Genomic DNA, 10,891 nt, shown 5'->3' with positions numbered 1-10,891 from the left:
GGGTTTGATTCCATTGCTGCCATCCTTTTTTCCCCAGTTTTTACAAAAAAGCTGAAGGAAATTCGGCCGGCCCAAATTGCGGCAGGGGGCGTCCGCTGTAGGCGCCTGTTAGCAAAAATGTCCTATAACGGACGCTTGCATCGCCAAATAGGGTTTGCCCCGGTTTGTATTATTTTTCGCTAACTGACGCATGCAACAGCTACTCCCGCGTCTTAGTCGGGTCAGCCCATATTACCTTTTTTCCTGTTTTCTAAACTCTAGATAAACTGCCAAAAAGCGCACAGGCTAGGATTCGGGTTTATTCTATTCTTGAAACCTTTCGTGCTGTGGATATCCACCAACAGTTATTAGCAGTTAGCTGGTGTAGTGGCTAGCCTCTCCGTCTGGAATCGTGAGGCCGCGAGATCGAAACCTAGCCTTGAGTTATTTTTGGCGGCCATTTTTTGTGTTGCTTGTTGCGTGATCATGGGTTGGCCCATCCAGCCGCTGCTGCGGGCATCAATTTCCTTGCACGGCGCTAAAGGCATGCTATAGGAGGTCCCGTGCGTGTTGTGTCTCCCCCAGTATCCTATTTTGTTAGGACATTCTATATGACGCATTTTGCGTTATACAACTGTGTCGGCCCATTCGCACACAGGCTATAGTGTTTAATGGTTTCATAACATTGTATGAGTTACTATAGATCGTGATTGCTCTAGTTCGCCATTACTATATGACGATATTACTGTAATTCGCAATACTGTAGCTCGTGGTTCAAAAATTTGCAATCAATGTTTTTAGAAAGTATGGACGTACCTTTTAGAAACATTTGAACATTTTTTTAAATTTCAAACCTTTTATTAAAAAGGAAATAAATTTTTATTAAACTTGTTAAAAATTTCAAAGTTTATTTTTCTGCAAAAAGAGAACAAAATTTGAAAGCATGAATAATTTTCTTAAAAGTGGAGCAAAATTTGAAATTCCAAACACTTATTGAAATTTGGAAAAAAAAAGACATTTTGAATTTTTATTGAAAATATGAACGAAAATGGACTAACAAGAACAAAACATTAAAATTCTAAGAATTGTTTTTAAAACTGGGAACAAAATCAGAAAAAGCATGAAGAAATTTTTTTTAATCTATTTTTTAAAGGCGAACAACTTTTGAAATTATGAACAAGTATTTTAGTTAGGAAGATTTTTTGAAAAATCTGAATTTATGGTGAAAAAAGAAACACTAAATATGAAAAAAAAGAAAAAAAAGAAAAAAATCATAAAAATATACTTTGTTCAAGAACCTTCTAGATGGTTGGGCCGACCCATATGAGTCGTTCCTTCTAGGAACGCCCAACACTTTGACGTAGAATGTGGTGGCCGTGCCTCTCGTGGAAGGAAAAAGAACTTTCGCGAGAGGCACGGATTTGCTTCCACGAGAGGCATGGTCATGCCTCTCAGAAACGAAAAAAAAGCATTTCTTTTTTTTCCTCCGCAAGTGGAACAGTCGTGCCTCTTTCAGAAAGGAAAATAATGTTGTCGATTCGGTTTTTTCATCCACTTTTTTTCATGAACAAAAATCATCAAGTATTATCATTTTTCAGTGAGGAGCTCAACGGCAAAAACGGTTTGAGATTTGAACGCACGGTTTAAGAGATAAAATATTTTGAATAAACAAATATATGAAAAAAGAAAAGAAAAAACTCCCAAGTTACGACTGGTGGCGCACATGCAGTATGCCACTTGTCGTAACCTAAGGTGGTGGAAGTGACCTTTTCAAAGAGTGCCCATTAATTAGCGAGTCCATTTTATTTGATGCGTTTTGAGTCAAATAGGCTCGCTACGAACACAAGGAGCTACTACAGGGCCGACCCATTGGCGGGCCGATGTAATAAAATAAGAAAAGGAGTGCCCTAGATGGGAGAGCAACTAGTTAACGAGCGCTCCTTCGGGAGCCTCGCAACGATCAGCGCCACTTGGCGCGCTCTCAGCCATTCGCCACATGTCGCGTTCTGGACGCTCCCTTTGGATTTTATTTTTTAAATTTTTTCGCACGCGTTTTTGGCTTTTTAAACAGTTTTTTTCCAGTTTTTTTCGACGTTTTGGTTTTCCCCCGGTCTTTCTTAGCTTTTCGATCAAAAAAAATTTGCGCGAAAAAACACGTTTTCTTTTTTTTTTCTTTCGCGAAATTCACGGTTTTTCTTCCGCGAGAGGCACAATTGTGCTTTATCGAGAATCACGGTCGTGCCTTTCGGAAACGAAAAAAAAACGCGTTTTATGTTTTTTTCTTTCGCGAGAGTCACGGTTTTGCTTCCGCGAGAGACACGGTTGTGCTTTCGCGAGAGTCACGGCCGTGCCTCTCGAAAAGGGAAAAACAAAACATGTTTTCTGGTTTTTTTCTTTCATGAGAGCCATGGTTTTGCTTCCGCGAGAGGCACGGTTGTGCTTACGCGAAAGTCACGGCCATGCCTCTCGGAAAGGGAAAAAAATACGCGTTTCTATTTTTTTCTTTCGCGAGAGTCATGGTTTTGCTTTCGCGAGAGGCACGGTTGTGCTGTCGCGAGAGTCACGGCCGTGCCTCTCGGAAACGAAAAAATGCATTTTCTTTTTTTTTCTTTCACGAGAGTCACGGTTTTGCTTCCACGAGAGGCACGGTTGTGATTTTGCGAGAGGCACGGGCGTGCCTCTTTCGGAAAGGGAAACGACTGTGCTCCGGGTTTGGTTTTTTCATCCATTTTTTTCATCTGTTTTTTTTGTGAAAAAAAAGTCTGTCAAAACCTATCAACATGGGATCTAGTTTTGAAGATCTTGACGCGAGGAATCCAATGGTGAAAACGGTTCGAGATTTGGACGCACGGTTTAAGAGATAAAACATTTTGAATAAACAGATCTACGAAAAAAGGGAAAACTCCCAGGCTGCGACAAGTGGCGCGCTGCATGTGCGCCACTTGTCACGACGTGGAATAGTGGAGTGTTCTTTGTAACAAGTGTAAAGTGAAAAAGTGATTTGCCAGCAGTAAATGATTCTCATTGATTGGGCACTATATATACAGGGAGCGGTTACAAATCTGTGAGAGTATTTCTAACTGCAAGCAGCGGTTGCTAATGCGTGAGACATAGCAGTAATTGCACTAAGCAGTTGCTAACATGAGAGAGGAAGTACAACTGCTTCTAGCAGTTAGAGAATACATAGTCGGTTCCTTAATTAGGACTTGATAATTAGTAAATAAGCAAGTGCTCTAATTCTATTCCTAACACTCCCCCTTGGATCACGCATCTTCTAGAAGAATCCATCATCCAGTGCTTCTTGTATATTTCATCTAGTGCTTCTTATATAATCGTCATCCTGCTTGAGAATCATTTCTGCAATTTAAGAACCTCCCCCAAAAACCCTGTGGGAAAAATATGAGGAGTAATAGATACACCATTGAAAACTCCTTTAAAACCCTGTGGGAAAAATATAAGGAGAAAACGATATGGTATAATTTATATTGCCTCATTAAAAACCTTTTATGAGAAAACTGATGCCAAAACTCATAAAGGAAAAGAGTACAATAATTATTATGTGATGATAACTAAAGGGTTATAATTCTAGGAGTTTTTCTCCCCCTGAAATTTGCAAATCTTGAAAATGTCTCATACCAATCCCATGAATACATTTCTGGAATGTTGAATTTGTTAAAGACTTTGTGAACAAATCTGCTAAATTGTCACATGATTTGGTTTGCAAAATATCAATTCCTCCATCTTTCTTTAATGAATGTGGAAAGAACAACTTAGGAGAAATATGTTTTGTGATATTACTTTTAATATAACACATTGCATTTGAGCAATGCAAGCTGCATTATCTTCATAAATAATAGTTGGTGATCCTAATGAACCAATACCACACGAAGTTTGAATGTGGTTAATCATCCTGCGAAGCCATACACATTCCTTTGATGCTTCAAATAATGCAATTATTTCAGAATGATTAGTGGAAGTTGCTACGAGAGTCTGTTTGTGTGACTTCCATGAAAAAGCAGTTCCACCATATAAGAATACGAAACCTGTCTGTGACCTAGCATTGTGAGGATCAGATAAATAGCCAGCGTCAGTATATCCTACCATAGTCATATCTTGGTTTTTCTGATAGAATAAGCCAAGATCTTTTGTGCCATGTAAATATCTAAAGATATTCTTTACTCCTGTCCAATGACGTTTTGTTGGAGCAGCGCTATGTCTAGCTACTAAATTTACCGCAAATGCAATATCAGGCCTGGTGCAATTTGCAATGTACATTAGCGCACCAATAGCACTGAGATACGGGAACTCAGGTCCTAATATCTCTTCGTCATCATCCCGAGGTCTAAAAGGATCTTTATTCATATCAAGGGATCTGACAACCATGGGTGTTTTGGTTGGATATGATTTATCCATATTGAATTTTTCCAAAACCTTTTAAATATAAGAAGGTTGGTATACTAAAATTCCCGAGGGAAGATGCTCAAGCTGTATGCCTAAGAAAAATTTGGTCTTTCCCAAATCTTTCATCTCAAATTCCGTCATTAAATGATTGCGTGCTTCTTTTATATCATGTGTACTCCCAATGATATTGAGATCATCAACGTACACTGAGATGATGCAAAATCCATTTGAGGATTTCTTTATAAATACACAAGGGCAATCATCATTATTTGAGTATCCTTTCTGAATAAGAAACTCACTCAGTCGGTTATACCACATTCTACCCGACTGTTTTAAGCCATAGAGTGACTTTCGTAATTTTACACAATATGCATTGCGATTTGCTTTTGGATTCGGCATTTTAAGTCCTTCAGGAACTTTCATATATATGTCCGATTTGAGTGACCCATACAAGTATGCTGTCACTACGTCCATTAACTGCATAGATAAATTCATTTGTACTGCCAAAGATATTAAATATCGAAACGTTATTCCACTCATGACAGGAGAGTATGTATCATCATAATCGATGCCAGGTCTCTGCGTGAACCCTTGTGCTACAAGCCTCGCTTTGTATCTCACCACCTCGTTGTTTTCATTCCTTTTTCGAACAAAAACCCATTTTGCTCCCACAGGGAAGACATTCTGAGGAGTAGGTATTACTGAGGAAAATACCTCTCTTTTGTTGAGCGAGCGCAGTTCTGCCTCAATTGCTTCCTCCCATTTAGGCCAATCAGGACGCTTGAGGCAATCCCTGACGGTCTTTGGTTCTGGATCCAGTTGAAGGGTTTCAGCAATTTCAGAGGCAAAATATATGTCGACAATTGTAGTCTCTCTGTTGTATGATTCTCCTGTTTCTATATAGTTTATGGAAATTTCTTTTATACCTTCAGACTCTATGTGATTTCCCACAACAATAGAGTCATGGTGTTCCGATGTCCCAGCTACTATATTTGTATGCGCATTTATGCTGGGTTCTAGATGTTGATCATCTGATTAGTGTCCTTCAACTTGAGGTTGAATTGCATTTACTGGTAGAGGATTTGATTTCCTCTGTTTCCGCGAAGGCTTCTGAGAAGCTATGTTCCGGCTAACCAGATTTCTCCCCCTCTTACTCTCATTTGGGGTTTGAGTGGTTTTACTTGGTACCTCCACTCGTTCTGGTGCATTAACAGCCGGAATATGTGATTTAGTGACACCTTTATGGTCACTAAATGCATCTGACAGATTATTTGCAATGTGTTGCAAATCTATAATCCTCTGAACTTCAGTTTCAGATTCTTTAGTACGTGGATCTAAGGACTGGATGCCTGTTACATTCCAATCTATTTCCTGACATTCTTTGTGGTTTGATTCTCCCCCTAATGCCGGGAAATGGTCCTCATCAAAAATAGAATCAGCGTATCGAGCAGTAAACAGGTCCCCTGTAAGAGGTTCAAGATATTTTATAATTGACGGAGAATTATAACCCACATAGATCCCAAGTTTTCTGTGGGGGCCCATGGTTGTACGCTGGGGTGGTGATATCGGTACATATAATGCGCAACCGAATTTTCGCAGATGGGAAATACTTGGCTGAGTGCCATGAACTAGTTGTAGCGAGGAGGTTGTGTAATATGCAGTTGGTCTGATTTGTATCAGATATGCGGCGTGTAATACCGCATGTGCCCAACAAGATGTTGGCAAATTGCAATTCTATAATAATGGTCGAGCAATTAATTTTACTCTTTTGATGAGAGATTCAGCCAATCCATTTTGAGTATGAACATAAGGCACAAAATGTTCTAAATTAATGCCCATAGCCATGCAATAGTCATTAAATGCGCGTGAAGAAAATTCAGCAGCATTATCCATTCGAATTGTTTTTATCTTATTTTCGGGATGGTTTGCTCTTAATTTGATAATCTGAGCAATTAACTTGGCAAAGGCATGATTACGCGTGGATAATAGACATACGTGTGACCATCTAGTAGATGCATCTATGAGTACCATGAAATACCTAAAGGGTCCTGATAGTGGTTGAATTGGACCACATATATCTCCTTGAATGCGTTCAAGGAAATTTAATGACTCATTTTTTACTTTAAGATAAGATGGTTTTATAATTAATTTCCCACTTGCACATGCGGTGCACACAAAATTTGATGATTTGGGGAATCTTTTAGTTGGAAGGCTGTGATCAATAGAATTGTCAATAATTTTTCTCATCATCCCTATGCCAGGATGACCTAGGCGATCATGCCAAGTCTTGAATTTATCAAGGTCTTGAAAAATTATTTTGTACGCAACATGTGGTACGGGTTTTATATAACTGTAATATAATCCAGATGAAAGTGAGGGGAATTTCTCAAGAATTTGTTTCTCAGACCCATTGCTCTTTGTTAAAAGCAAATATTCAGTATTATTTTCAGAGATAGTTTCCATATGGAAATTATTTGATCGAATGTCTTTGAAACTTAGAAGGGTGCGAGTAGATTCAGGATACAAGAGTGCATCCTCAATTACAATGGTAGTACCCATAGGCAGAACGAGTGTGGCTCGTCCTGAACCAATAATTGACGCATCGCGACCGGCAATGGTCATAATATTCCCTTGTCTCTTAGTTAGAGTTTGGAAATATTTTATTTCCCTTAATATTGTGTTAGTGGTACAACTGTCCACCAAACATAGTTCTTCTTCCATTGGATTATCTTCTCGTAAAATCTATATAGAGTAAGAGAATATTTTAGGATGAAATTTTATTCATTACTCACATATAAATACATACAAAGTATTCATATTACAGTTACACATATGAATATGACATTATGTCTGAATTACATAATATGATTGGTCCTTAGGACTTTATTCTACTTAGAGTTATACAAATTATAACTTCCATTATTACAATAAAATAGCTGATAACATCAAATGAGTGATGTGGAGATTATATGAGATCTCCGTATGCGTCTTGGGTGTATTCCACCATCATGTTGTCGACATCAAGAAGATCTTCATCCGTCTTCCTTGTTTCCTTAGGAGCGCTTTGAGAAGTGCTAGCTTCAAGGTTCTCTTCTTGTTGTAAAGCGTTGAAGTGAGCTTCTGCTTTTCCATGAACTTGTTTGCCTTTCCCAGTGGATTTGAGATATAAATCTGCTAGATGCTTTGGAGTTTGGCATTTGCTAGTACGATGGTTAGTACATCCACACCTTTGACAAATCTCGGATTTTGTGTTTCGGTCATCTTTCTTAAAATGACCTTTACCTTTAGATTGACCAAATGTTTTCTGCTTGTTGTTCCTTTTCCACTTTCCATTGAATTTCTTGAAATTCTTTTTATTCCCCCCATACTTTTTAGTAGACTGAGTGTTAGCATGTGCTTCAGGGAGTGGCATGGAGCCCGTTGGGCATGTCTGATGATTCTTCATGAGAAGTTCATCATGTTTCTCAGCCTGAAGTAAAGTGTATATGAGCTCAGAATACTTTTTGTATTTTTTTTGACGGTACTGCTGTTGTAGTACTCTCATCGAGGGGTGGAAAGTGCACAAGGTCTTCTCAATGAGATCTTCTTCTGAAATTGCTTGGTTGCAAAATCTTAGTTTAGAATTAACCTTGTGAACTGCAGAGTTGTATGCTGCCACGGATTTGAAATCTTGGAACCTTATGAGGGACCATTCTCTTTGGGCTTATGGTAGCATAACTGCTCTTTGTTGGTCATATCTCTCCTTGAGAGAGTTCCATAAAGCAAGTGGATCCTCCTCCATTAAATATTCTATTTTTAAATCAGGATGGAGGTGATGCCTTATAAAACTTAATGCTCCATATTTGACTGCTTGCGGTATTTCCGCAGCGCCTTCAACAGGTGTGATAATTGTGGAACCAAGTTTACGGCATTCTAATGCTATCTTGGTATCCATAGCCCATGATAAATAATTACTACCATCTAGCTCAAGTTCATGAAATTCTCTATTCATGACGCCAGCCATTTTCCTGCATGTTGTGATCATGCATAAATTAGTTTTACTACGAGAGTAAAATTTAAGCAACAACAAATGCTTCAAAAGAACAAAGTTCTGAAGTATAGCTGATGCTTTATACTTATATGTGTAGACCTCATTTTATGTAAATGACACTTTGAAGATAGTCACCGTTGTGGTGTAGATCTCGCAGCAATGGAGAACATAATCTGGTTTTGACCAGTAGATGTTCATATATCCATTACCTTGTGCCATACTAAATTTTACAAAAACACTTTGAAGATAGTCATCTATCAAATGACTAGATGTAGACCTCACAGTAAGAGTGGATAGTCTGCAATTTGATGCAGTAGATCACACAGTTACCTTGTGTTTTGCAAGTATAATATTCGAGGTAATCACATCAATTTGCATATTTGGGAGAGCACTTGAAGATAGTCATTTCGCCAGAACAAAAGAGGCGAAACGTAGATCTTTCAGCAATGAGGATAATCTGCAAAGTGCAGTAGATGCCTCATCTACCCTGTGATCCCGAAATATGAATTTGTAAATAAAATTTGTTGTACTTATGAACTACATATTCTAAAAGGAAATGCTGAAGCAATCATGTAGAATATGTACACGTAGTCTGAGACTTTATTTGGATAATACATGGTCTAGATATCCAAACTTACAATACAGTACAGACTGAATATAATAAACAAAGGTTCTTAGTACAATAAAATAGCACTCTCAAATAAATAGAACCGGCTGATATGCAATATACAAATACTATGGCTATTCTCTGTTGAAAACGCCACAGCACCAGCAGCCATTTATTGGAGTTATTGGCCTGTAGGCCTGATTAGGTGAGGAGCGGGGAGAGTTGGCCTGGCCCATGCACCGACAGAGAGAGGATAAGGAGAGCAGGATCGCTAGTTTCCCTACGTCTCCGCCACTTCCAATTCCCCTTCTCTGTTCATACCTGGACTCAGCACCGCTGCTCGTCAGCTCTCCCTGCCCCGTCTCGCCGTCTTCAATGGAAGCGAGGTGGGCCCCGCTTCGCAGCACGGCCTGCTCCGCTGCTGCTCGCCCCAGGGGCGTCGGTGAGGCCAAGGGCATCCGGCGACCACGCGCCACGAAGGGCTGCGCGGTTCTGTGCCATGGCCGCGGCGAATTGGCGCAGGATCCGGCGGTCTTCCGACGGAGGCGTCGGAGGAAGAGGCGGTGCCGGAGGAGGAGGTGGTGTCGCCGGTGATGAAGGTGGTGGCGTCGGCGACGAGCCCTGATCCTCTATCTCCTCTTCTTCAACCTTGATCTTGATGTTCAAGTCGGGGATGAAGGGGTAGCCGCCGGTTCCCGCTGCCGCCGGCGTCGGGGATGGGAGATCCGGGACGGGGCCGTATCCAGGAGGGATGAAGTGCTCCGGCAGTTCGTCTGATGGCGTCGGAGACGGCTTCAGCGGTGATGCGCCCGTACGCGCTGGGCACGATTCGAACCCGTGCCGCATGCAGTACGGGGGCAGAGGCGGCGGCGCGAGTTCGCAAGGGAACATCTCTTCTTCTCCGAGGAATGGCGCCGATGGACCTCCAAGGAGACAATCCATAGGAGGGATGGTGAAGACAGATGGCGGCGGAGTCGTCGGTACGATGTTGTCGTCAGCGACGGCCGGAGCCGGAGCCGAAGGCCCAGCATGGTTTGCAGCAGTTGTCGGAGTCGAGGGTCCAGCCTGGTGCACCGTTGTTGCTCGCCCACGAAGCGGGCGGTTGCCTTGGCGTGCGTACCCACGGCGGCGGTTCTGGCGGTGGTTCCAGGCGAAAAAGCAGCGGCGAGGGCCACTCCTTGCGCCAAGTCCCTGACGGCGACGGCGACTTGCAGCACGGTGGCGATGGGTGCGCGGAAAGCGACGGTTCTCTCTCTGGAGGAATCGTGCAATAGCGAAAGCAAGCGACGGCAGGTCCCTCCCTGCCATTCTTACCTTTCCTGTGATAGCTCTCTGTCGCTCTCGGCAGAGCGAGTACTGATAACGTGTAAAGTGAAAAAGTGATTTGCCAGCAGTAAATGATTCTCATTGATTGGGCACTATATATACAGGGAGCGGTTACAAATCTGTGAGAGTATTTCTAACCGCAAGCAGCGGTTGCTAATGCGTGAGACATAGCAGTAACTGCACTAAGCAGTTGCTAACATGAGAGAGGAAGTACAACTGCTTCTAGCAGTTAGAGAATACATAGTCGGTTCCTAAGTCGGTTCCTTAATTAGGACTTGATAATTAGTAAATAATCAAGTGCTCTAATTCTATTCCTAACAACAAGTACTCCTTAATTAGTGATTTCGCCTAGATGGAATAAAAATCAAGACATCTCGTTGTTGTCTCAAAAGAATCCAAGACATCTCGATGTTGCATGTGAGTTGCCAGCCAGTGGAGCCAACAATTATATAAGAACATTGAGGAGTGCCCATTTTTAAGAAATAACGATAGCGGTAGATTCGAACACTTAAAAAAAATTGGACATTTCTTGGAAAATTTAAATATTT

General features: G+C 41.1%; 1 protein-coding gene and 1 pseudogene across 1 annotated transcript; both read right to left on the bottom strand.

Moving 5' to 3' along the window:
- Positions 1-7,345: 7,345 nt before the first annotated feature.
- On the bottom strand, positions 7,346-8,383 carry LOC147979289 (uncharacterized; annotated as a pseudogene).
- A 1,006-nt stretch (positions 8,384-9,389) lies between these two features.
- Positions 9,390-10,325, bottom strand: LOC147979288 (uncharacterized). Its single transcript, XM_087516722.1, has one exon. The coding sequence runs from the start codon at positions 10,323-10,325 to the stop codon at positions 9,390-9,392; it is 936 nt and encodes a 311-aa protein (XP_087372848.1).
- Between the last annotated feature and the right edge of the window lie 566 nt (positions 10,326-10,891).

The sequence above is a fragment of the Triticum urartu genome, chromosome 3A, assembly GCF_056163025.1.
Source record: "Triticum urartu cultivar PI428250 chromosome 3A, HENAU_Tu73, whole genome shotgun sequence".
Taxonomy (NCBI): Eukaryota; Viridiplantae; Streptophyta; class Magnoliopsida; order Poales; family Poaceae; genus Triticum; species Triticum urartu.
Note: the sequence above shows the minus strand (reverse complement) of the source record. Positions and strands in the feature narration are given on the sequence as shown.